We start from the raw sequence: 24,927 nt of genomic DNA, 5'->3' as shown, positions 1-24,927 counted from the left end.
GTTGACAACTCTTCGACAAGCGCTTAGAACTGTACCCACGGAATACGCGCTATATAAGCTTCATATTGATTGATTGATTGATTATTTGTTTGAAGATTTTTTAAAAGGTGTATTGTTGCTGTAATGAAGATTATAATATTGAAGATTGATTGCAAAATGCAAAGAACTATATTAGGATTTGCGCCATATAAATTCCCTTATTATTGTTATTATTAAAGGCACGGACTTGGAGATGCAGCCGCTCATCGACAGCAAGTCGGAACGACGAAGCTCCATCCCCGACGAGGTGGCTCCCGGCTTCGTCAAAGCCGAGTCCCCGGTGCAGGTGCACACCATGGCTGAGGTCCACCAGCCCAACGACAGCGACAGTGGTCACTCCAGCAGTTACGCGCCCGGGACCTCCCCCACCGATAACTCCGGCTACCTCCTGCCCAAGAGCTACGAGGCGGCAGCGGCGAGCGTTCCTCCGGGCAGTTTATCATCCGAGGGAGCGGAAGGGGGGACGGAAGAGGAGAAGGATGATGCGAGAGACTCGGCGTTCAGCCCCACGAGTTCTGTGTTCAGTCCTGACTACCACCTCAACATCTACCCACCACCGGACTATCGGTTGGTGGTGGAGGAGGGGGGTGTTGGAGATTTACGTGTGTAGTGGTCAGATCTTCAGTGTGACTTCAGAGGTGAAAAGTGAGACTGGGTTACCTGTGCTGGGCATGGTAGCCTGACGCTCACCTGACCATGATGGAAACAGAAGGAGTGGTGAATGATTTTGTAGCGTTACAGCAGCATTATCTCATTCTGCTCATACTCATAGACTGATAACAGTGTGGAAATCACCCTGAGTGACTTACTTATGCCACTCGCAATATTGTGACAATCAGCTGACCAAATAATACTCTCCACCGGACACCAAGCTATCGAAAGATGGATGGGGGGGGGTTGAAAGAGATTCCCACTCTAGTATCCAGCGTTCTCCTGCCACAAAAGTTTGGAGGTCACAAGAGTTGTACCGTGTGTCCTTCACAGAATCCTGACAATCACCAGAATAACTCTTCTCCAGGCAATGTGTCAGTGATTGGGAGCTTAATAAGATTCTCCTGTGTACTGTGTAGTTGAAATAAACAGGCTTAGCCTGATAGTATGGAATAGAGATGTGGATGATTTTCCTTCACCTGGTGGAATAATGTTACTGACCTTGACATTAACTTTCCATCTCACTAAGCCAGCAGTGAAAGACAAACTTAATGTGCAGTCTTGGTTGGCTCACAACAATTTGTTTCACTCCTATTGATAGCAGATGATTAGGAAGAAAGATGATTCCCTAAATCAGACCTGGGAACCCATACAATTTTGCCGTATTTTGTACGCATGATTGTCTAGAATACGATCAGTATGGTCAGTGGAAAACAAATACGACGAGAAAAACTACTTTTCTTCACAAGCGCATCCCTATGCGATCCAGTATTTTGACACATAACAGTTTTTGTCAGTAAACATTGAAAGAAGCATTTGTTTTAAATGTATTGGTAAACTTATTTAAAGGTGCGACAGACGTGTGCGAAGCATGTTTGAATCATGGATGTTCAAACTCTGTGTGGAGTACACTCATTTTTCTGAAAATACACCAAGTTTGTTTGAGAATACTCCAAGTGCAAAACAGGGGTGCCCAAGTCTGCCTAATGTACAGTATACTATAGCTATCAGGGGTCAAGCTCATTTGCATAAATATTGCATTTTTCGGGTGCTGTACACATTTTTGAATACCACCTGGCTCAACTGATGCGTATCAGTCAAATGTCAGCGTGACCCCTGACTATAACAATAACACACAGTATTCTGCTAATTACCTAAAGATGTACCCTACCCCTGGAGCTGGTGCAGGTGGCATCTGAGTAAGACTTGCCTGTATAATAGATAGTACTGTATTCTGACAGTGACCCAAATATGTATTACCCACACTCTCCCACGGCTGCTTATACTGTGGCTTGGGAAGTGAAGATTAAAACTGCAAGACATTGTGACTGGAGAATCACATACATGGTATCATGTGTTTGGCTTTGGAAGTGAATGATGAACAAGACAAACTGCAGGATTTGCCTGTTAACAACTATACTGCTATAGAATCAAGAACAGTCATGGTGGCATGTATTTGTGCACACATCATACTGAAATTGACTTCATTGTCTTGGTCAACGGATCTTCTACAAAACACTTCAGCTTAAGGTATTCACGTGAACCAGTGGGTCCTGTTTCAAGAATTCCCCGAAAGCGGCGTATGGCTGCCTGAATGGCGGGGTAGAAACAAGTAAACGATCGTGGGAGTTTCAACTCATGAACAAAGAAGAAGAAGAAGTTTCAAGACTTCTGTGGATACTAAACTTGTCAAGACTTCTGTGTATACTGAACTTCACAGTATAGCGCCTTAGTGTTTGTGAATTATATGAGTTGTCTTGTTTTGCTTTATTGTATTTTATGAACTGACTGGATCTGTGTAAGTGAAGGAAGCAGTGTAGCATTATTGACAAGTATTTTTTTCTGTTGCCTTTGTGGGCCAGAGGGGATGTGTTAACTTGGCCATGCTGCTTCAACCATAATGTGCATGTGTATTGGATTGGATAAGATTTACAGTCCAGTGAGGTTACCCTCATGGAAATTCGGGCTGCTTTCTCCCCGGGGAAAGCGAGCTGCCATACATACGGCGCTGCCCATATTTTTTTTTTCCCCTGCATGCGTGTATTCATGTTTCCTGAGACTTAATGCCGTGTGAGATGGAATTTTTTTACTTTATTCCAAGTCCCACGGGTATTTGATGGACATTTTTATCTATGCCTATACAATTTTGCCAGGAAAGACCCTTTTGTCAATCGTGGGATCTTTAACGTGCACACCCCAATGTAGTGTACACGAAGGGACCTCGGTTTTTCGTCTCATCCGAAAGACTAGCACTTGAACCCACCACCTAGGTTAGGAAAGGGGGGAGAAAATTGCGGCCTGACCCAGGCCTACGCAACCTCTCGCTTTTCTGGATCATCAAAACATAAACTCATTTGCAGAATCAGTAACACTCAGATTAGTTTCAAAACAAGAAGCCATTTGGTTACAGGGAGGAAAAAACTAAGTAACGTGTGTTGGAAAAATTGCTCGAAAAACTTAGGGGTATTTGGTTTTTGTTTTGTTTTTAAAATTTACTGACTGTGTATTAATGTAAAACAATGTGTTCATGTGTGTACCTATTACAAAGTGTGTGTGTGTGTGTGTGTGTGTGTGTGTGTGTGTGTGTGTGTGTGTGTGTGTGTGTGTGTGTGTGTGTGTGTGTGTGTGTGTGTGTGTGTGTGTGTGTGTGTGTGTGTGTGTGTGTGTGAGTGCCAATTTTCCAAGCAAAGCTTTTACTGAACAGTGAACCTCCTTAGAATGTGTAAAAGCAAAAATTCTCTGAAAAAGCGATAACATCTGTGAACGGGACTCAATCATTTCTTCAAAGACCAAACATGTATCTTGTAGGGCCTGCTTCCCAGATTTGCTCATTGTGTTAACAGTGTTTGCACAGCGTCTGTATAATTTGAGAGACTGTCACCCCACATGCACAAGCTACAGATAACTGGTGCAGCTTCGTCGCAAGAACCAAGTATTATTTGTATTAATCTAGGGCAACTGCTACTACATGTGAGGCTTACGATTGTCATGATGTCATAACAAAAGTCAAGAATTTGTGTCACTGAGAGAACGCAAAATGTGTCAGAACTATTGGTCGCTTTGATACACATGAATGTACAGAAGTCAGGGATTACAGAGAAAGAGCCTCTGTGTTTTAACTAATCAAGGTATATGTATATATATATATATTCTGCTTGTTATATTATCATCATTTAACTCTGTAGCACTTAAAATGTACACTGTTTTATCAGTGCAAAGAGTATTTGTAATTCGCAGTTTTGATGTGAAAAGTGTGCCCAAATAGTACTTTTTACACCAGTGCTTTGCTGCGTCAATACCTTATGCAAAGGGTATGTTGCTGTTTGTGTTTACCTATTTTAGTCACTGTTATTGTAGTTCTGGAAATGCTTGAACATTATGTTGATGTTAAAATACATTTCGTTCAGATCACTTCGTAGATGAAACTGATGACTAATATTCATGTACATGTGTTGTAGACTTGTTCATCCTGACACACTTTGTGTTTTATTAGGTAAGGCAGAAATCTGAAACAATTTCATACCATATTAATTGATAATTATAAAAACAGGTAAGGCACTTCGGAAAAAAAACAAAAAACAGAACATGACAAGAATTTTCAGGAAAAAAAATTTAAAACATTTCTGCCCAAGTGAAATGTTTGATGGGTATATTTGGTGGAGAGCGACATAAAAAAGAAAAAAAAAGAAAACTTTTGACTATGCAATGCTGTAAAGCCAGTGAATGCTGGAAGTTCATCGGGACATGCATGTAACTAGACCTTTAGTGATCTTTATATTGAGACATGTAATTTGCTTGTGGAATATTAGACACATCACAGTCTCACACCGAAGAAGAAGAAGATTGTTGGATTCCTATTTTTTTGTCTGTCAGTGGGGATTAGATATTCAGCCTGGACAAAAATCAAAGGACTGAAAGGGTTTGCGATGATACTGTTTATTTTATTGGTGCTATATATGAAGGATTATTCTGATCTTAATCTTACCATATTTGGTGCTGACAGTCGTCTATATCAATGTAGTCAACTCTCCTCTGTCCACATCTTTTCGTTAATCTGTAAGTGCATGTGCAAAAACAAGAAAGGAAGGAAACACAAACAGGAGATCACCTTGTGAACCAGTTAAACAAATTGTGCAAATTTGCTTTTTTGGAAGAAGAGCCGTTGATTATATTATATAAAGCCCAAAGACTCAAATTGATGTAAAAAAAAAAAAAAAAAAGAGAGAATAGGTTTTGTGTCATGTGGTCATTTGAAATGTGTGTACATAGTACAATATTGTAATTCATGGTCACTGTTCATCCATTTGTTGTATATGATTCATGTTTGTTAAGGCAAAGTTTGCCTTGTTTGACCTCAGGGGATTTTGTGTTTCATGTGTTTGTATGTGTTTTACTATTGTTAATTGTTTTACTATTGTTAATCCCCCCCGCGGGTTAGGGGGAAGAATTTACCCGATGCTCCCCAGCATGTCGTAAGAGGCGACTAACGGATTCTGTTTCTCCTTTTACCCTTGTTAAGTGTTTCTTGTATAGAATATAGTCAATGTTTGTAAAGATTTTAGTCAAGCAGTATGTAAGAAATGTTAAGTCCTTTGTACTGGAAACTTGCATTCTCCCAGTAAGGTCATATATTGTACTACGTTGCAAGCCCCTGGAGCAAATTTTTGATTAGTGCTTTTGTGAACAAGAAACAATTGACAAGTGGCTCTATCCCATCTCCCCCCTTTCCTCGTCGCGATATAACCTTCGTGGTTGAAAACGACGTTAAACACCAAATAAAGAAAAGAGAGTAAACTATTGTTACTGAAGTACAGAGTCTAAAGATAACAGATAACGATTGCATCAAGTACATGTATGCACATGTATATCACTAAAACTCTCTCTCTCTCTCTCTGTCTCTCTCTCTCTCTCTCTCTCTCTCTCTCTCTCTCTCTCTCTCTCTCTCTCTTACAGGAAAGCACTTATCTGAATCAATCATACTCTTGTAAACAAACAGTAAGGTTTGGAGTTCCACAAGGTTCTATTCTTGGTCCTTTACTATTTTCTATCTATATTAATGACCTACCATTATTTGTTAAATGTATGTGTGTTAGATGATACTACAATTCATTCTAGTCACAAAGATCTAAGTGAGCTAGCAAGAGTCCTCCAAGAAAACATTGATCGATTGCTGGAATGGTCAGAACTAAACCATATGTCACTGAACCCAAATAAAACTAAATGCATGCTTCTAACCACTAGACAAAAACGACAAAATCTATCATCAAAATTTCCTAAACTACAAATACAAAATCAAGATGTAACTAAAGTTGATAACCATAAAGTCTTGGGAATAACCATTGATAATAATCTGTCTTGGTCAAAAAATTTAGATACACTTTGTAAAAATACTTCTAAAAAAATATATCAGTTATCAAAAATTAAACACTTTCTAGACCTACGCACCTAGGCATATATTCAATCAACTATTGATTATGCGTCCACAGTGTGGGACTCTGCAAGTGCAAACACTTTGAAACACTTGTGCTCTTTACATAGACGAGCTGTTAAATTAATTCTTTTAAAAAATGCATCTCTCTCTACGTCTGATTATAAAAAATTAAAGATTCTTCCTATCAAATTAAGATTTACCTATAACAAAGGTGCAATGATGCATAGAATTATGTCAGGGAATGCACCTACATTCATTGCCTCAAATTTCAAACTGAATAATTCACGAAAACTAAACAAATTAATTACCCCAACCCCTAGAATTGACCTTTACAAATGAAGTCTTTCTTATTCTGGCGCCTTATTGTGGAACTCCATTCCTGATTAAATTAAAATGCAATTCGGTGAAACTTCCTTCAAGGAACTGTACATGCTGTTTCTCTTGGAAACAAGTACCGGCATATAATTATGGGATAATATTACATCATTGCTTGATATTCATAATGCATTTTGAAATGTTTTTTTAATTTTTTGACATGTTAATTATATAAATTGTATTGTAATTAACTTAACTTCTATTTCTTCTTGTTATTAATTGAGTTACCCTCAATGGGCGAGGGCCGGATGAAAAACAGCATGTATACATTGCTTATTCTGTTACCCTCGATAAATAAATAAAGTTCACAGTTCTCTCTCTCTCTCTCTCTCTCTCTCTCTCTCTCTCTCTCTCTCTCTCTCTCTCTCTCTCTCTCTCTCTCTCTCTCTCTCTCTCTCTCTCAGATACAGACATACACATAAATAATGAGATATATATTTACACAGATGCTCAGACTCACAGGGAAGAGCACACACACACACACACACACACACACACACACACACACACACACACACACACACACACACACACACACACACACACACACACACACACACACACACACACACACACACAGTTTTGATGAGAGTTTGTTGAGACACCAGAGTCCATCCAGTATGACCATAGTTGGATTAGTAGGTTCAGATACATTTTGACTAGATACTGAAGTCTTGGTTATGAAATTCAGAGAGTTGAATTTGAGGTCCAGTAAGAAATAATATTCTAGTCAGTTTTGTTTTGCCATAGTGTGTATTGGTGCATGTGTACTTACGATACTTCATGTACTTATCCTATGACTTGCTGAAATGCTTTGATATATGGTATGTATCAGATCATTGCTTTTTAAATCAATCAAACATGCCATGCTTCTGTGCAAAAGAAATACTTGGTTTAGCTTTTGTTCAAAATGTACAAGGTATTATTTTCATTGGGAACATTGCTAGGATCGAGCATTAGTCTTTCAATTCTACGTCAAATCCCACACAGTAGCTTAGATATAGACGAGACCCATTTACATTTATGATAGTCTTCCATGCTTTATGTGGTGTTTGTTTTGTTTTTGCTTCAGAGAGAATGATATTGAAGCATAACTTGCATCTGCAGGACAGCTTTTTTTTTTTTTTTTTTTTTTTTTTTGGTAACAAAAATGTACATGAGGCTTCGTTTAAGATCTTTACATTTTTATTTTCTGAAACATGCAGAAGCATTGTTGCCAGGCTTTGTCCTGTATTTATATTCTAATATTAGATGAGGCACGCTTTTCAAAATAAGCACTTGATCTTGTTTACTGCCAAGAACAGCATTGACACGGTTGGAGGATGACATGTATCTTGTACATTACATTATGATAGTATTCGTTATTCCCTTCCAGTCAGTCACTTGTAATTGTTGCAATTTTGTATGTTAAATTATATTCACAGTTAAGTGCTAATTTTTAGCATACAAAGATCTTCCAACTAAGAATGCTTTGTTGTGGTTTCGTTAATGGAGCTGTGTATAGACATAATATACATTGCATCAGAAATGCAACTCCCGTCTCTCAAGCCCCGCCTCCCCCCTCCCAGCCACAAACCCCCCATCCTATACTCCTGGCTTGCCCCTCCCCCCCCTCCCCCACCCCTTTTTGTTGTTGTTTTTTCTACTTTGATCACTGCCACCAATGTTTAAGTACTGTGAAGATTTAATCATCTGTTGTCAGCAATGCCCTAGTGCCTATGATTTGACAAATTGATACACACTTTCCATAATTCATCATACTAATATAAGAAGAAGGAAAAAGAAAGGATCAATGTTTATATGTTTATTGACATCGGATGTTCCTATTCCACCCATGTTGGGCCGTATGTGTACATTTTTGCTGCTATGTGTACATTTTATACTAAGTATTGTTAAATGGATTATGTTTACCTGTATCAAAGTGATTTTGTCACAGATACTGATGAATTAAGTCGTGATTTTAATTTACATAATTATCTTGTCCATTTGCTAGCCCAACTTTTTGATAAAAATGCCAGTACAGTTTTCAGCGAATGTCATAAAATAACCGGTGTTAGTTTACAGTCACTTGGAAGTCATTAAGAGGTGGCTTCAAGGGAGGTAATTGAACGATGTCTGAAACGCTTTTTCGTGGAAGAGTTACTTTTCTTAGTTGCTCTCGGTTCTACAGAGATGAACAGCAGCGTAAGATTAGGAAAAAGGAACTTGTTTGTGTTATCAAACTCGTATTATCAATGACAGTGTATATTATTGATAGTCATAGCATATAATCTAACTGATTTTACAAGGTCCCAAATCATTGTTGTTCAGTCATGTTTTAATGTCACCTCAAGTTGTTGATGTACAGTGAAGTATTGTCTTAACAAACATAAAGTGCAAACTTGATCGTGAGGTTTTCTGTGGTTTGTATGAAGTGGAATGCGTATAAGTGTTTGGTGTTGTGAATCTGCATTGTTTTTCCTTCATTATGACTGTACGTTGTATAATCACATGCAGCTGTGTCTGACCGTGTGTATGATGTACATCTATGGATGGATGTAGCAGCTTGTGTTATACGGATGGTTTTATTGAGCATGCATACACCTGTTAACACAAACACACGCACACAGTCTCAGTCACACACACACACATTTGAATATACGTACATACATTCACTCACACACATACAAACACACACACACACACACACATACATTTTATATACATTCATTCACACACACACACACAACACACAAACTCATTTAAACATACATGATTCACAGACTCATACACCCAGTCATGTTATGTTATATGAAGTCTTATATCGCGCGCGTATCTCCAGACTCGGACTCAAGGCGCAGGGATCTATTTATGCCGTGTGAGATGGATTTTTTTACACAATACATCACGCATTCACATCGACCAGCAGATCGCAGTCATTTCGGCGCATATCCTACTTTTCACGGCCTATTATTCCAAGTCACACGGGTATTTTGGTGGACATTTTTTATCAATGCCTATACAATTTTGCCAGGAAAGACCCTTTTGTCAATCGTGGGATCTTTAACGTGCACACCCCAATGTAGTGTACACGAAGGGAACTCGGTTTTTCGTCTCATCCGAAAGACTAGCACTTGAACCCACCACCTAGGTTAGGAAAGGGGGGAGAAAATTGCTAACGCCCTGACCCAGGGTCGAACTCGCAACCTCTCGCTTCTGAGCGCAAGTGCGTTACCACTCGGCCACCCAGTCCTATACACCTAGTCATAGTCATACACCTAGTCACACACCCAGTCATACACCCAGTCATACACCTAGTCATACATCCAGTCATACACCTAGTCACACACCCAGTCATACACCCAGTCATACACCTAGTCATACATCCAGTCATACACCTAGTCATACACCAAGTCATACACCCAGTCATACACCCAGTCATACACCCAGTCACACACCCAGTCATACACCTAGTCATACACCCAGTCATACACCCAGTCATACACCTAGTCACACACCCAGTCATACACCCAGTCATACACCTAGTCATACACCCAGTCATACACCCAGTCATACACCTAGTCACACACCCAGTCATACACCCAGTCATACACCCAGTCATACACCTAGGCACACACCCAGTCATACACCCAGTCATACACCCTGTCATACATCCTGTCATACACCCAGTCATACACCCAGTCATACACCCAGTCATACACCCTGTCATACATCCTGTCATACACCCAGTCACACACCCAGTCATACACCCAGTCATACACCCAGTCATACACCCTGTCATACATCCTGTCATACACCTACTTTTACACTCTATATATCATATGCACAGTCACACACCTAGTCATACACCCAGTCATACACCCAGTCATACACTTGGTCATACACCCAATCATACACCCAGTCATACACCATATACCCTACTACTCACACCCTGTTATACTCCCAGTCGTACACTTAGTTATTCACTCAGTCACATACCCTGTTCTAACCTGCAAAACACCTTGCAGTACACTCGGTCAAAGGCCCGGCCATACACTCGGTCAACAGCCTGTCATGGAGTAATTAGCCATTCTTTCTGTTGTACACCTTGTCATACACTCTGTAATATGCACATCTCACACTCAGCCATACACTCTGTCATACAGTCAGTCACACATCCTTTTGTACACTCTGTAAAACACCCTGACATACACCCACTCAAACACTCAGGCACACACAGGCATACAATCAGTCACACACACACACACACACACACACACACACACACACACACACACACACACACCCACAGAACGACACATTGACACAGGAACGTCTCAGTTAACAGTATTTATTGTCTGTATCACGGGCTGAATGATGAGTGATGAAAACAGACCTAGTGCCTGACACCAAGAGTTGCTCTTTCTGACGACCATATCCAAATCAAACCTTAGAATGTATAAGCATGGCAAACAGTTTGCATATGATTGGGCGACATTTACAGTAACAGACATAGGCACCTGTCAGCTGGGTCCAGCCAAATGCATCCTTTCATCAATGTAGGCGTCCTTTCTTAAGGGGGATTTTGTTGTTATTAAATCACACGTCACATGTCCTTTACTTGGTGGTGTCATCAGAGGCATCTCACATAACAGGGAATATAGCACAATGAGAGGACGCCCGCAATGTCACGACACTGGCAGCTTTCTTTATTCTTTATTTGGTGTTTAACGTCGTTTTCAACCACGAAGGTTATATCGCGACGAGGAAAGGGGGGAGATGGGATAGAGCCACTTGTCAATTGTTTCTTGTTCACAAAAGCACTAATCAAAAATTTGCTCCAGGGGCTTGCAACGTAGTACAATATATGACCTTACTGGGAGAATGCAAGTTTCCAGTACAAAGGACTTAACATTTCTTACATACTGCTTGACTAAAATCTTTACAAAAATTGACTATATTCTATACAAGAAACACTTAACAAGGGTAAAAGGAGAAACAGAATCCGTTAGTCGCCTCTTACGACATGCTGGGGAGCATCGGGTAAATTCTTTCTCGTCCCAACCAATATGGGACTCCCCCTAGCCCGCGGGGGGTACACTTGCAGCTGGTGCCCAAGGCTGATCCTGTCAAGGAAGATTTCATTGTCATTTAATTCCTTTTTTACTTGCTACTTATCCCTTCATTAAGAAAACACACAACAGAGAAAACTGTGGTTCCCCTCATTATCAAAATGCTTCATTAACTAACCATACCTGCTTTTCTCCAATATTATGAGTACACTGAGCTGTACAGAATTGTGCACAGACATTATTCGAGCAGCCTGCATATACAATCTGCACATTACACGCAGCCTGAGTTTACGTTGAAGGGTAGTATCTCTCGGTATGAATACAGGTCATTATGTACATTTTTACTCAGTTGTGAGTCAGAGAGAGTAAACATCTGTGGCTGGGGTTAACTCTGTACATCTTATACACTTCTTTCAGCCAGGAGTCATACAATTCAGAGAGTTATGTACACGTACAATTCAGAGAGTTATGTACATGCACTTTTGTACATATCGTGTGGCAACATTTACAGAAGTTTCCTTATGATACACATATTGATCGTATCACGGACACACTAACACCAAAACACATTGAGGTTTGACTTCAAAACAGAGTGAACACCAATACGTACATCATCAACCTCTGTGCACTGTACAACTGTTCTAAACACAATTTTACAATTAAAACAGTTTATATCTAAATGCAGTTTGAATTAAAGAAGTACACCTGTATATATACACTTTAGGTCTGTGTACGTAAGAAGACTCCCACTTTATTCCTTGACGGTTTACCAGTTGAAGTGAGTATGTTTCTGCTTTTCATAATGAGTACAGGAACAACAGCCGTTTTATTGTATTTTGATAAAGTTGTGCACCTGAAGTTAGACAGTGTTGAAATTGAGAACAACATAATCAAACACAGAAAATGATGGATTTTCCTTCAAATGACTTTGTAATGGTCTTTCATGGGAGCATTTCGAGAGAATGGAAATTATCCTCATTCATGCTTTTTTGTTTGTTTGTTTGTTTGCTTAACGCCCAGCCGACCACGAAGGGCCATATCAGGGCGGTGCTGCTTTGACATATATTGTGCGCCACACACAAGACAGAAGTCGCAGCACAGGCTTCATGTCTCACCCTATTCACATTATTCTGACACCGGACCAACCAGTCCTAGCACTAACCCCATAATGCCAGACGCCAGGCGGAGCAGCCACTAGATTGCCAATTTTAATGTCTTAGGTATGACCCGGCCGGGGTTCAAACCCACGACCTCCCGATCACGGGGCGGACGCCTTACCACTAGGCCAACCGTGCCGGTCTCATTCATGCTGCGTCTACAACACAACCTATAACATTCAAAACAAGGTTCCACCACTCTCCAACCAAGGCAGTGAGCATTACATAACTTAAAGTATGGCACTATCAACATTAAAAAAAATTAAACAAAAAAACATAACAACAAAGAAGAACAAAATATTGTACAGCATCAAGTGTATACCCACTCTAAACCCACGCAAACATTCGATACCAAAACTTATGGTTCATTCTACTACCTAAGAAGCCGCACGGTATCCATTGAACTACCACTCAGCAAATGAAAATATGAGCCAAAACATCCCCTTTGCTCTATTCTAAAATGCACAAAACCAAGAGGAAAAATCACCAAGCTGCCAAGTTGAACAAAACCCGTAACCTAGAAATGCTTTCTGCCTCATAAACATAAGCAGCCCACTGACGAAAGCTTTTTGTTTGAAGATAAAAGAAACAATGACTGACTGTACAGCTGATGCTGCTGATGAAGAAAGCAGGTACATGTAATATGACAGTGTGAGGTACCAGGGTTGACATGATGCGTACATCAGACACATGAGTATAATAAATGCAGCACTGCTATTATTATGGCTTTGCAGGGGAGTCATTTGTCTATGTGACAAAGCGCACCGAATACAACAATGGCTGTTTGTGATTATGCTGTGCTCCTAGCAAGGTTAGATTTTGGAGAGAGAACACGCCTACTTGCATCAGTCAATGAAACAGTCACACTTTTGAGAGCAAACTCGCCTAACACACTTAAATGAACTGAAAACAATGAAATGCAACTGTTCAGGAAGCTGCCAGCTTGATCAAAGTAAACTTTATTATATCAAGTACATTGACACTGCAAACAAACCATTTAAGTTTCCTTCTCTAATTTCTTACCACGATTAAAAGCTGTTGTTTTTCAATCAGCAAATTTGCTGTTGTGATTATTTTGAAGGGTCGCATGTGTGTTTAGATCTAAATAAACCTGTACATGATTAACCAGTTACATTGAATGATATAAATGCTGCCGATACATCAATTGCAAAACAAGAACAGTGATAACACTTGTGTGTGCACGACCACACCACTACTATTGCACATGCGCTCAACCCTCATCTCTTTCCGATTCCCGCTCAATTGTAGTGCAGATATTCAAATTCTATTTTGAGAAAGTAAGGATTAACCCAGAGAGAAACATTACTTTTTTTTCATAGCACACACTTTACAACTTCAAGGTTTCACCTGCAGTTATATTCTGAGTTTAGGCACCCTTGTCCTTGATTTAACTCTAAACTTGCAGTTGCATGTCAGTAAATAAGTAAAATGTCTCTAATTGCAAAATGTATCCAGTGGAAAATAAGAATCGCCTATCCTAGGAAGATCGGTCAAGTTTGCAAATACATGTATACAACTCTGTTAAATTTCTTTCATATTATATTTCTTTCACTGCACATGAGGTTGAGTCAGTCAGCAAGCCTTTTTGTTGAGTGTACAATACAATTTGCATCCAAGGGGAAAACTCCAGGACTTGCACCAAGATTGAGTTAGTGAATGTAATTGTGCAAGGTATCTTTCATTTTCCCTGTGCGCTAAGGCGTCTTTTTACATTTAGTCAAGTTTTGACTAAATGTTTTAATATAGAGGGGGAATCGAGACGAGGGTCGTGGTGTATCAGTGTGTGTGTGTGTTTGTGTGTGTGTGTGTGTGTGTGTGTGTGTCTGTGCGTGTGTGTGTGTGTAGAGCAATTCAGACCACACTACTGGACCGATCTTTATGAAATTTGACATGAGAGTTCCTGGGAATGATATCCCTGGACGTTTTTTTCTTTTTTTCGATAAATACTTTTGATGACGTCATATCCGGCTTTTTGTAAAAGTTGAGGCGGCACTGTCACACCCTCAATTTTCAATCAAATTGATTGAAATTTTTGTAAAGCAATCTTTGACGAAGGCCAGACTTCGGTATTGCATTTCAGCTTGGTGGCTTAAAAATTAATTAATGACTTTGGTCATTAAAAATCTGAAAATTGTTATAAATTTTTGTTTTATATAAAACGATCCAAATTTACGTTCATCTTATTCTACATCATTTCCTGATTCCAAAAACATATAAATATGTTATATTTGGATTAAAAACAAGCTCTGAAAATAAAAAAATATAAAAATTATGATCAAAATTAAATTTCCGAAATCGATTTAAAAACAATTTCATCTTATTCCTTGTCGGTTCCTGATTCCAAAAACATAAAGATATGATATGTTTGGATTAAAAACACGCTCAGAAAGTTAAAACGAAGAGAGGTACAGAAAAGTGTGCTATGCAGCACAGCGAAACCACTACCGCCCTGAACAGGCTCATCAGTTTCACTCCGTTATGAACAAGCGGCGGACTACGGTCATTGTGAAAAAATGCAGTGCGTTCAGTTTCATTCTGTGAGTTCCACAGCTTGACTAAATGTAGTAATTTTGCCTTACGCGACTTGTTTCTTCTTTCGTAGATTCACTTTTTTCCCTTCAACAAAGCGAATAGTTCACCAGCTTTTCTGCTCTAAATAACAGGGAGTACACTTACTTGCTCATTAAATCCTCTCGTACGTCGCTAGGTTTTAATCATAACAACATATATATGACCTGAAATACAAGTTCACCGTGACACAGCTCATTAATTCCTGTAACTGTATAATGCTTTGTGATCATCCATTTCTATAGCACACCCATCACAAAAAAATCACATGTATCATTAATTAGCATTTTGTCTGGTTGCATGATACAATGACCAGATATAGTTTCGTTTATCGGCACCACAAGTTTTCAGTCAAAACAAAGTGTTCTTTCCTGCAGCTGGCAAGACTTTTTGACAGTTCAAAAAGTAGACGACAATCGTGATAACACTTCCAGGGTCCTGACAGTGCAGTGCACTCAGTTTGGTCTGAACAGTTCACAAGAGCTGCCATTACAGTCACCACGCTGACAATTGTCCAGCTAAGTTTCACGTGCCATCCATTTCTTAGTTCATAGTCAGTTATATTTCTTATACGCTGAGAGCATTTCACAACTGTGGAGTAGTGTGGATCCTTTGTAGGCATGCAGTCCTGCGTTTCTTGCACCTTGGATCTCCCTTTGACCTGAAGGGTGGATGCCCCATGTGAACAACAGTCCCTTATATACTTCTCATACACTGAGAGTATTTCACAACAATGCAGTAACTCCTGCTTGCTTCTCTGTACTGTATACACTAATACAGCCTTGTGCTTCTAGCACCTTCAGTCTCCCTTGGATCCAAAGTGTGATGTCCTGCTAGAAGAACAGTCCGTTATACTTCTCACATGGTGAGAGTAGCTCTTCACAACTGTGCCTTTATACGCTCCCACTTGTTCCTCTGTACTGTTAACAGTCATGTGTTTCTTGCACCTCCTGCTTTTGCTCTGCCAGAAGAACAACGTTTGTTTCTTTTCCGCCCCGACACTGTGACAGCCCCAAGGTTCTGTAAAACCCCGCGGTTACCAGTCTGATGAGCTTGGTTACAAAACACAAGCAGGCAGATGCTTCATCAAGGGATGGCGCCTTCATGATCTGTCCATTGTGCTCTCCTTTCTGCTCTTCATTTTAGGTCTTATTTTTATAATATTGACAACACCCTTTGCTTTTCACTGCATCTGCAGGCAGGCAGATGAGGGTGGAATTGTTTATCACAGCACAAATACAACCTTTTGCACTTGGTAGGCTCGTGCAGCTTCATATTCCAGTTTTCGCAGCAAGCATGCACTGTCATATGAAAGCCAGCTGCATTTGCACTGCTCTGGCACTGACGGGGTCAGAAGGGGGACCACTCTTGTCAGGGCAAAGAGTTATCTCTCAAAGAGTTATCTCTCTTAGTCTTGGTCACACACTGAAACTTAACAGAGCTATCACACCTTGGTTTCAGGGCCGTCTGCCTCTTGTCGAAAAGAGTCCCGCAGTCTGTCGATAAAGTTGGCGCACATGTAGCCATAGACCCGGTTGTACCACTCTGGACACCTTCCCCTGCAAACACAAACGCTTCAGTTAAGTTTCACGCAGATTTAACACATAGTGAGCTTACATGAGTGCGCAACTTAATCATCACACACACATGCATTGGCACATGCACACACACACAAACAAACACACACACACACACACAAACACACACACACACAAACACACACAAACACACACACACAAACACACACAGACGCACACACAAACAAACACACACACACAAACAAACACACACACACAAACAAACACACACACACACACACACAAACACACACACACACAAACACACACAAACACACACACACACACACACACACAAACAAACACACACACACACAAACAAACACACACACACACACAAACAAATACACACAAACACACACATACATACACACACATACATACACACACAAGCTCAGTTGCTGGCCAACAATCAGTGCTACACACTTTAAGTGTAGGTACTGCCATGATTTCTTACAGAAACCATACATGCAGTCAGTTCGGCTGAAAAGAACAGTTGGAACAAGTCAAACCACATAGCGCTTTTGTTGTATTTTCAGAGAAGAAACAAATCAACAAGAAGCAGTCAGGATGTTGATTTTTGGTAAATGTCCAAGCAGACGGAAGTTTTCATCCCATGTAAAAGCCTGGTCATATCTGAGGTGGTGGGAAGAACAGTTTCCTCAGGCTAAGGGCTGAGCCTTTAACATACATGACCTCCAAAGACTCACCTGAGGTCGGTGCGAGCGATGAAGGTTAGGCGAGATTTGCCGGAGCCGCAGGGTTCAATCAGGTAGCTGCTACCCAGCTCGACAGCTCGCACGCCCTGGTCGTACTCGGAGGACGCTGCGTGCACACCGGAGTGCTCGACCGACTTGGTCACCAAGGCACACGCTCCTTTGGCCAGTTCTGGACGCCAGTACCTGGTGGTCACAATAAACTAATGAATAAATGAATATTTGTTTTGAATCAATAAACTGATCAAAACAAACATACAAACAAACAAACAAACAGATAAATAAGTTAAAAAAATAAAAAGTAAATTTATCCTACATACGTGAGAGAGACACTCGTGAGATAATAATCGTTCAAATCACACGTGTGTGTATATCATGTAAATGAGGTCATGTCAAGCAAGTCTGGCAGGGACCTGTTTTTCCACTGCTTATGATGCCAAAGTCACCGAGACAAACGTCATTATAGAAAAAAAATTGCGCTCGCTAATTACCCTCGATAAAATTTTAGAACTAACACGTCACGCTACACTTTCCAGAGTGACGTTTCTTTGCTTTGACGTAATAGATTGCACGAGGCTTTAGAAGAGATCGAGGTTCCAAAACAAGTCTCTTTAAATTAGCTGCCTCGACTGCAGGACATTTTCAGTAAAATACACGTAAGTACAGTATGTAGGATAAACAGAATACTACATGGCTTGCTGTTTCGTACCAGATTTACACTCGTTGCTTTTTCAAATAGTGAACAGCTCGCTTTCGCTCGCAGTTCAATATTTAAAAAAGCAACTTGTGTAAATCTGGTACGAAACAGCAAGCCATGTAGTATTCTCTATAAATAACTCATCAACTAACTGGCAGGAACGCAGTTTCGCACTTGGGGGGGGGGGGGGGATAGCACAGTCGGCAGTGGCTTTGTAGCTCTTTGTGTGGCTTCAACCCCCACGTTCAGCGAGGGATTCCTTTCCCAGACTCAACTTTGTGAAGACTCTCCACGATGTCTGAACACATTCATGTGCAAGAATAGACATTAGTCACAGCGAAAGTCTCAGGACTTGGAAACATGAAAATACACACATGCAGGAAAAAGAAAAAAAGAATTGGGCAGCGCCGTACTGTATTGCAGCTCGCTTTCCCCAGAGAGGAACCAGCCTGAATTTCCATGAGGGTAACCACTACATGATGATACCTTATCCTTATTGACGCTGCCAGCAATGAGTGCAGTCTCACCTGAGCACCATGAAGTGGCGAGGGGGGTGGGGGGCCATGGAGTTGAGCACGTAGTGAAACACGTCGGAATGTTTGTCCAGCCTCTCCACCACGTCCCAGCTCACCATGTCGTCGTCCCACTTGTGTCTGAATCAAACAGCCATACGTTCATTTATGTGTCTGAATGATACAGTCACACACAGTCATTTACAAGACCAGGGTGTGTGTTGGGGTTTGTCAAATCAATAATCAGAATAGAAGGAAAGAAAAAAAAATAGAAAGAGAAAAATAATAAAATAAACAAAGGCTATTCAAACTAAGTAGCCATCGAAATTCGCACATAATCTGAAAGGTGTTGTCGTTGTTTTTAAAATTTTCATTGACCTTACTCTCAACTGAATTCTTAAGGGCTGCATGCCATCACTAACAAACACACACACACACAAACACAATAAATCCATTTTGTGTACTGTAAAACAATGACATTTTGATTTTTCTAAAACAAAAACAACAAACAGACAAGAAACAAAACAAAACAAATACCACAACCATCCAAACAAACAAAATTGCACAATGCTGCGCAAAAACCTGAAAAAGCAAATGACATACCTTTCATGAAGAATGCGGTTGAGCACTTCAATAGGTGGCGCTTCGATCTCCACGCTGCATTTCCACTGCCGCAAGGGGTGACCATCCTGTGGCTTTCGCTGCATGACTTCAATGGCCGGTGCGTAGCTGGTGGCCGGTGCCCAGCCGCGATTCTTGTCGTGAGCATCCTGAACAGTGAATAAATGCGTTGCTGTTACTCTGTGTTAAAAACAACAACAAAACTTTGAGGGGGGGGGGGGGGGGGAGAGTGTGTGTGTGTGTGTGTGTGTGTGTGTGTGCATGTGCATGCATGTTTGTCTGCGTGTTTTCTATATACATATTTATTTATTTCCATAACGGGCTGTTTGTGTTTGCTTATCTGTCTGCTTGTGATCATGTGTGTAATATGTCCTGAATGCACCAGACAGCAGGAGAAAAGACTATTAAGTTTCATTACTTGTTACAGGATACAAAAAGGCTGTGTGCCAAATACAATCCCCTCCAATATCAGCGAATGCAAATGGTCGTCTTACCTTTAACAAGACCTGGATGTTCTCCTCTCCGAAAGTTTTGTAGTCTGGTCCCGGCTGCTTGTTCTTGGCGTAAAACTCGTCCAGGTGAACTGGCTCCATGTTACTCAGGGTGTTCAGGTGTAAACGACTGTACATTGAGGGTGGCACCTGTAGACATCAAAGAAAAATAATGAACAAATGTTCAAATGTTAATACCTGCATGTTAATACCTGTACTTATCTATGTTCCTCGATCCTTTGCTTATACTAAAAAGAAAGTACACGCTGCAATAACCCCATATAGCACTGTGTGAGGTTCATGGTCCCGCTGAGTGAATCTCAAACGGTCGCTCTTCTTTCAGATTGTGATGTAACTTCCATGGGTTTAATTTGGGACTATGCCTTACACACACATGCACGCATGCACACACACACACACACGCACGCACGCACGCGCACACACACACACACACACACACACAATCACCAAAGTCACATACCGGTACTCAGATTGAGTCTATGACACACAAAAACAAAAAAACAAAACACACACAAACTCAAAGAAAAAAGAAAGAAAAGAAGGAAGAAAGAGACAAATAAACAAAACAAAAAACAAATGAACAAACAAAGACAGCAAAAAAGAAGAGGAGAGAAAAACAGCAACACAAAAACCGAACGAGATAACCTTGCAGTCACAACTGACCATGAAGAGTTTCTTGCACTCGGTGATCATGAACGTGAAACACTCGTGCACGGCTTTTTGCTCCATCAGCTCCCTGTGCTCCGGCTGACCTTGACCTTTGCGCTGGCGTCTGGGACTGTTGATGCCGTGACTACCCAGGAAGTTGAAGAGGGACGGGGCGAAGCACACTGCCAGGTTGCTGGCGTTCATCTGCAAAGAGAGGAGCGATTATTATTCTGCATCTATCTTAACCTCCTTCTTATAAAAACATCATTAGAATGAAAGTTGCTTTTCATTTCAATGCTTGTTGTTCTCTCAGGTGCCAGGAGGTTGGTTCCGCATAATTCTCAATTTTAGTTACTCTGGTTGCACATGTCGTATGCATTTAGAGAGCTTGCTTCCCTTTGTTTTCCAGATCTTAACCTCCTTCTGTTTGTGAAGAGAGAGATAGATAGGGAAAGAAAGGGGGGAGAGAGAGATAGATAGAGAGGGAGGTAAGAAGAGAGAGAGAGCTCACCATCATACCTAGCACACAACACAAACACACACACACACACACTCAGAGACACACACTCACACACAGACACACACACACACTCACACACACACACTCATAGACACACACAGATACACACACACACACACACAGACACACCTGATGTTCATCAGAGTGCTGTGCGATGTCCCCCAGGAATAGCAGCAGACAGTGCAGCACCTCCCGGTTCTCCTCGGGCAGCAAGATCACCGCTGTTTGGAGTGCCTCCAGCCGCTGCTCCTTCGGCACATCTGTACACAATCACAAATGTATAAATGTACATGGACTTGCCATTTTTTCAGACACTGCTATTTTGGATTGTTAGCTCATAATACCTGTAAACTCATCTCCATCTTAAACTTCTTCCCTTTCAAGACCTTAATTCACCAAGATTTACCAAATGTATTCTTGTACAGTGACCCCCCCCCCCCCCACCCCCACACACACACGTGACCCCTTTCCATTTCAGGCTAGCCCCTTCTTTCTCAGATTATTTTTCCCTATCAATACCAGCTGGTCATTATATTCGACTCGTAAACTTTGTAGCATTTGCCAAATGGGTAACCAAGAGACTATTTCATGTATAAACTCACGTGCAAAAATGCTGCGGAAAGTGTCTGAGAGCTTGTTGGTCAGAAGACACTCGGGCAGCTCACGAAAGTACTGCTTCAACAGGTCAGCCACATCGTACGGCTGAAGCTCGTCAAAGTTGATGGAGTCTGAAAGTAAAATAGGACAAATGTGAATACATTCTGTATCTTTCATTTCCTTGTCAAGTCCTCACAGCATGTGTGGAGAACAAGTCTTATGAACTGCACTCACACGCACACACACACACGCACACACATCCTAAAATTCAGTTTTCAAATTGAACACCTGACCTGTCTCTAAATTCATACTTGTTCATCACAAACTAGTCTTCCATCTCTCAATATCTTAAACACTCAACAACAACAAAACATGACACTACCAACACCACAAAAATAAAATCAACAATGCCTGCATCGTCCAAGAATGTTCACTTCTAAGACTTGTCATTCAATCCTCACCTGGGTTGGACTCCACCAGGTCTCGCAGTTTCTGAATCCGCGATCGCACACCAGACTTGCGGAAGATGCCAATGGCATCATGGGAAGTTTTGCGGAGGTAACGCATGGCGTACAACACGCACTGCGGGAGAGGCTGCCCCGTGCGCTGCATCGTCACAGTGAATGGCACTCCGAACACGTTCTTGTCGCTGAACTGCGGCGCCTTGTTCCGCTTCATGAAACGTGGTACGCTCCACGACCACTGCGAGCGGTTGGTGGGCGAGCACTTCTCCATGATGGAGGTCAGTTTGAGCAAGGAGAGCTGCCGCAAGGGAAGTAACTGGCACACGGACAGCCCCCCGATCTGCAGCTCTCTGCTGGCTCGGCTGGGCCGATGGCTCTTCTGGAAACTCTCCCACCGAATCTTCTTGCGCTTTCTTTCGCTGAAAAAATAAATAAAAAACAATCAGTCGAGGCTTTATTACAAATCCATGTACCATGACCTCCCGGGAGGCAACATCCCTAAGATCATTTCTGTTCAACTGAATGTTTCATTCAAACAATGAAAGAACATTTGATGCAACCACATCAGGGTTTTGTAAGTCTTTGGTGAAGAGTCTTAACCAACATACCTGTATTTATTTAACATACTACAGTTTTCAGATAAATCACAGTCGAATCACTTGATCAGATCTAAATCAAATGAATGTGAATACAGAAGCCTATTACTCAGTCTACTTTCTCGTATATGTCTTAAAATCATAATACACAAATGTACTCAAATAAGGCTTTATTGCATGCCAACAAGTAGGAAGGTAAATGGGAAAGTATAAGGTAGGTCGACAGGCACATTGACAGACAGACAGACAGATCCCATTACAAACCTTGAAGCTCTTGTGAGCGATGAACCAACACCAGAGTCCCGCCTCTCCCTGGTGCCTAAAGCGATGCGTTCCAGCGTGTCGTCTGCCGAGCCTTCCAACTCGTCACTGGAATCCTGGGAAGACGCTGTCTGGCTGCCCATATCCCCCTCCTCCCCCTCCTCCCCCTCGATGGAGTCGTCTCCTGGTGAAAGCGGACCGTGATCCATGGAATCCTCCATCTCCATCGGAGAAAAGGGTTCAAGGCGCAAGCTGTCCTTCTCCGATGAAGAGCTCTGGGACAACTGTGTTTCCAGTTTGAGGGAACCTATGTCATAAAAAATAATAAGTATGAAGTTAATAATTAGGGGAAAGAAAGAAAGAAAGCAAAAAAGACAAAAAGAGTGCAGATGGGGATGAGGAAAAAGAAAACATTAGATGATCAGATTCACTCAAAATTCGGAAACTCTTTCGCCAGTCACTGAAGCTTTCAGTTTCAGAGAAAAGTGGATTTGTACAGCATACTCAATGATACACATTGTTGTAAGGGGCAAAATATCTAGTCAGTTTTATAACACCCTCAAGTTTACAAACCCCATGTACTTAAACTACTTTCTTGTGCTGAAACATGATGCAGAGATTATTTCTATCTTCTTATCAACTATGTGTACAAGCAGTGTATCATATTTTTATTCATATATGAACGCTAAACATGAACAATAATACAATCCACAAAACCTGACTTACCCAAATACGTACACATCATCATTATCAGTTTTCACAGACTAGCCTTCAAAATATTTCAATAAATCACTAAAACCTTCAAAAAAATTAAATCCAACTCTTCCAGCTCAGACACGAACCAGGGAATGTCTCAGTTGCACATGCAGTGTCGTTGTTTACCAGCGAAAAGGAAATGCCAGCAACAGTGAACTAACGCCCTGCTCTCTGCACCTACATGGTAATGAGCGGCAAATGTTCAAATGTTCGCCTCGCTTCCTTTCCACTTCTGGGTCAGGAAGACGACGCTTGTCACGCGGAAATTGTCAAAAGATATGCTCTTAGGGGACTTTGCACTAAGCATTCAGCAATTGTGTTGGCTAATAATTATGTGTACAGTGGAACCCCCCTTTTAAGACCCCCCAATCAACCTGCCAACGCCAAGAAGAAGAAGAAGAAGAAGACCCCCCAATTAAAGACTCCCTCTCTTTTAAGACCCTGTTGTCTCAGACTTTCTATTCATAACCTGTGTAAATTTACCCCGATTTTAACCCTCCCTCCTTTTTAAGACCTGGTTTTCTCAGATTTCTTGAGGTCGTAAAAGGGGAGTTCCACTGTAGTATTACAATGTCCAAGTATGACTGTAAGTGTAACCTATCAGGAGTACAATTTGCACTAATAAGCACTAAACAATTGTGTCCAACTGTTTCATGTTTCAAACTGTTGCGACATGTCTCACACCATGCAGTCAGTTGATGAGGACCATACACAGGAAGACACATTCAGAGTATTTCAAGTGTTTCAGTTAAGTGTTCCGCTGCGCTAGGTCACAGCATTTGCATAAAATGAAACCATTGACCAAGAAGGGGACTTGAGTACTTCCTTGTTCAAATTGTTGCTGCATGTAGTCTGATGAAATCTTTTATAATATATTTTCTTAGATACATGTACTGAGCTTTCTTAAAAACAAATGTCTATAATGAACACCCCAAAAATGCAGATTTTGATGGCCTGTATATCAAAGAAGAGAAGAATTAGATTTATGCAGACATAATTTATGGATTTTTTTTTAAAGGAAGGGAATAAAACAAACAAAATAGTGTGCAAGGGGCCGAATAAATAAACTTGTTGGAATGAATGTTGAAGTCTGTACAGATCTATACTGAAACCCAATGTAAACTGTACAAAATGTTCAACCCTGTCCATGTCAACTG

The 24,927-nt window shown here is 41.0% G+C and overlaps 2 protein-coding genes across 3 annotated transcripts in view; one reads left to right on the top strand and one right to left on the bottom strand.

Moving 5' to 3' along the window:
- The window catches only part of LOC138968805 (vascular endothelial growth factor receptor 1-like), a 121,978-nt gene extending 112,981 nt beyond the window's left edge, over window positions 1-8,997 (top strand). The window contains exon 26 of the mRNA XM_070341449.1: window positions 219-8,997. Within this exon, the coding sequence (XP_070197550.1) occupies window positions 219-649 (431 nt within the window). The 3' untranslated portion in view covers window positions 650-8,997. The remainder of the gene's footprint in view (window positions 1-218) is intronic.
- Window positions 8,998-10,810: 1,813 nt separating this feature from the next.
- The window catches only part of LOC138968799 (serine-rich adhesin for platelets-like), a 275,839-nt gene continuing 261,722 nt past the window's right edge, over window positions 10,811-24,927 (bottom strand). For both annotated transcript variants that reach the window (XM_070341443.1, XM_070341444.1), the window contains 10 exons: window positions 23,018-23,321; window positions 22,155-22,576; window positions 21,699-21,824; window positions 21,226-21,356; window positions 20,592-20,780; window positions 19,911-20,057; window positions 19,399-19,565; window positions 18,811-18,936; window positions 17,581-17,772; window positions 10,811-16,852 (listed from right to left, as the gene is read on the bottom strand). In XM_070341443.1, the coding sequence (XP_070197544.1) occupies window positions 16,738-16,852; window positions 17,581-17,772; window positions 18,811-18,936; window positions 19,399-19,565; window positions 19,911-20,057; window positions 20,592-20,780; window positions 21,226-21,356; window positions 21,699-21,824; window positions 22,155-22,576; window positions 23,018-23,321 (1,919 nt within the window). In that variant the 3' untranslated portion in view covers window positions 10,811-16,737. The remainder of the gene's footprint in view (window positions 16,853-17,580; window positions 17,773-18,810; window positions 18,937-19,398; window positions 19,566-19,910; window positions 20,058-20,591; window positions 20,781-21,225; window positions 21,357-21,698; window positions 21,825-22,154; window positions 22,577-23,017; window positions 23,322-24,927) is intronic.

Source organism: Littorina saxatilis, linkage group LG6 (assembly GCF_037325665.1).
Source record: "Littorina saxatilis isolate snail1 linkage group LG6, US_GU_Lsax_2.0, whole genome shotgun sequence".
Taxonomy (NCBI): Eukaryota; Metazoa; Mollusca; class Gastropoda; order Littorinimorpha; family Littorinidae; genus Littorina; species Littorina saxatilis.
This window is presented reverse-complemented; position numbering and strand designations above follow the sequence as displayed.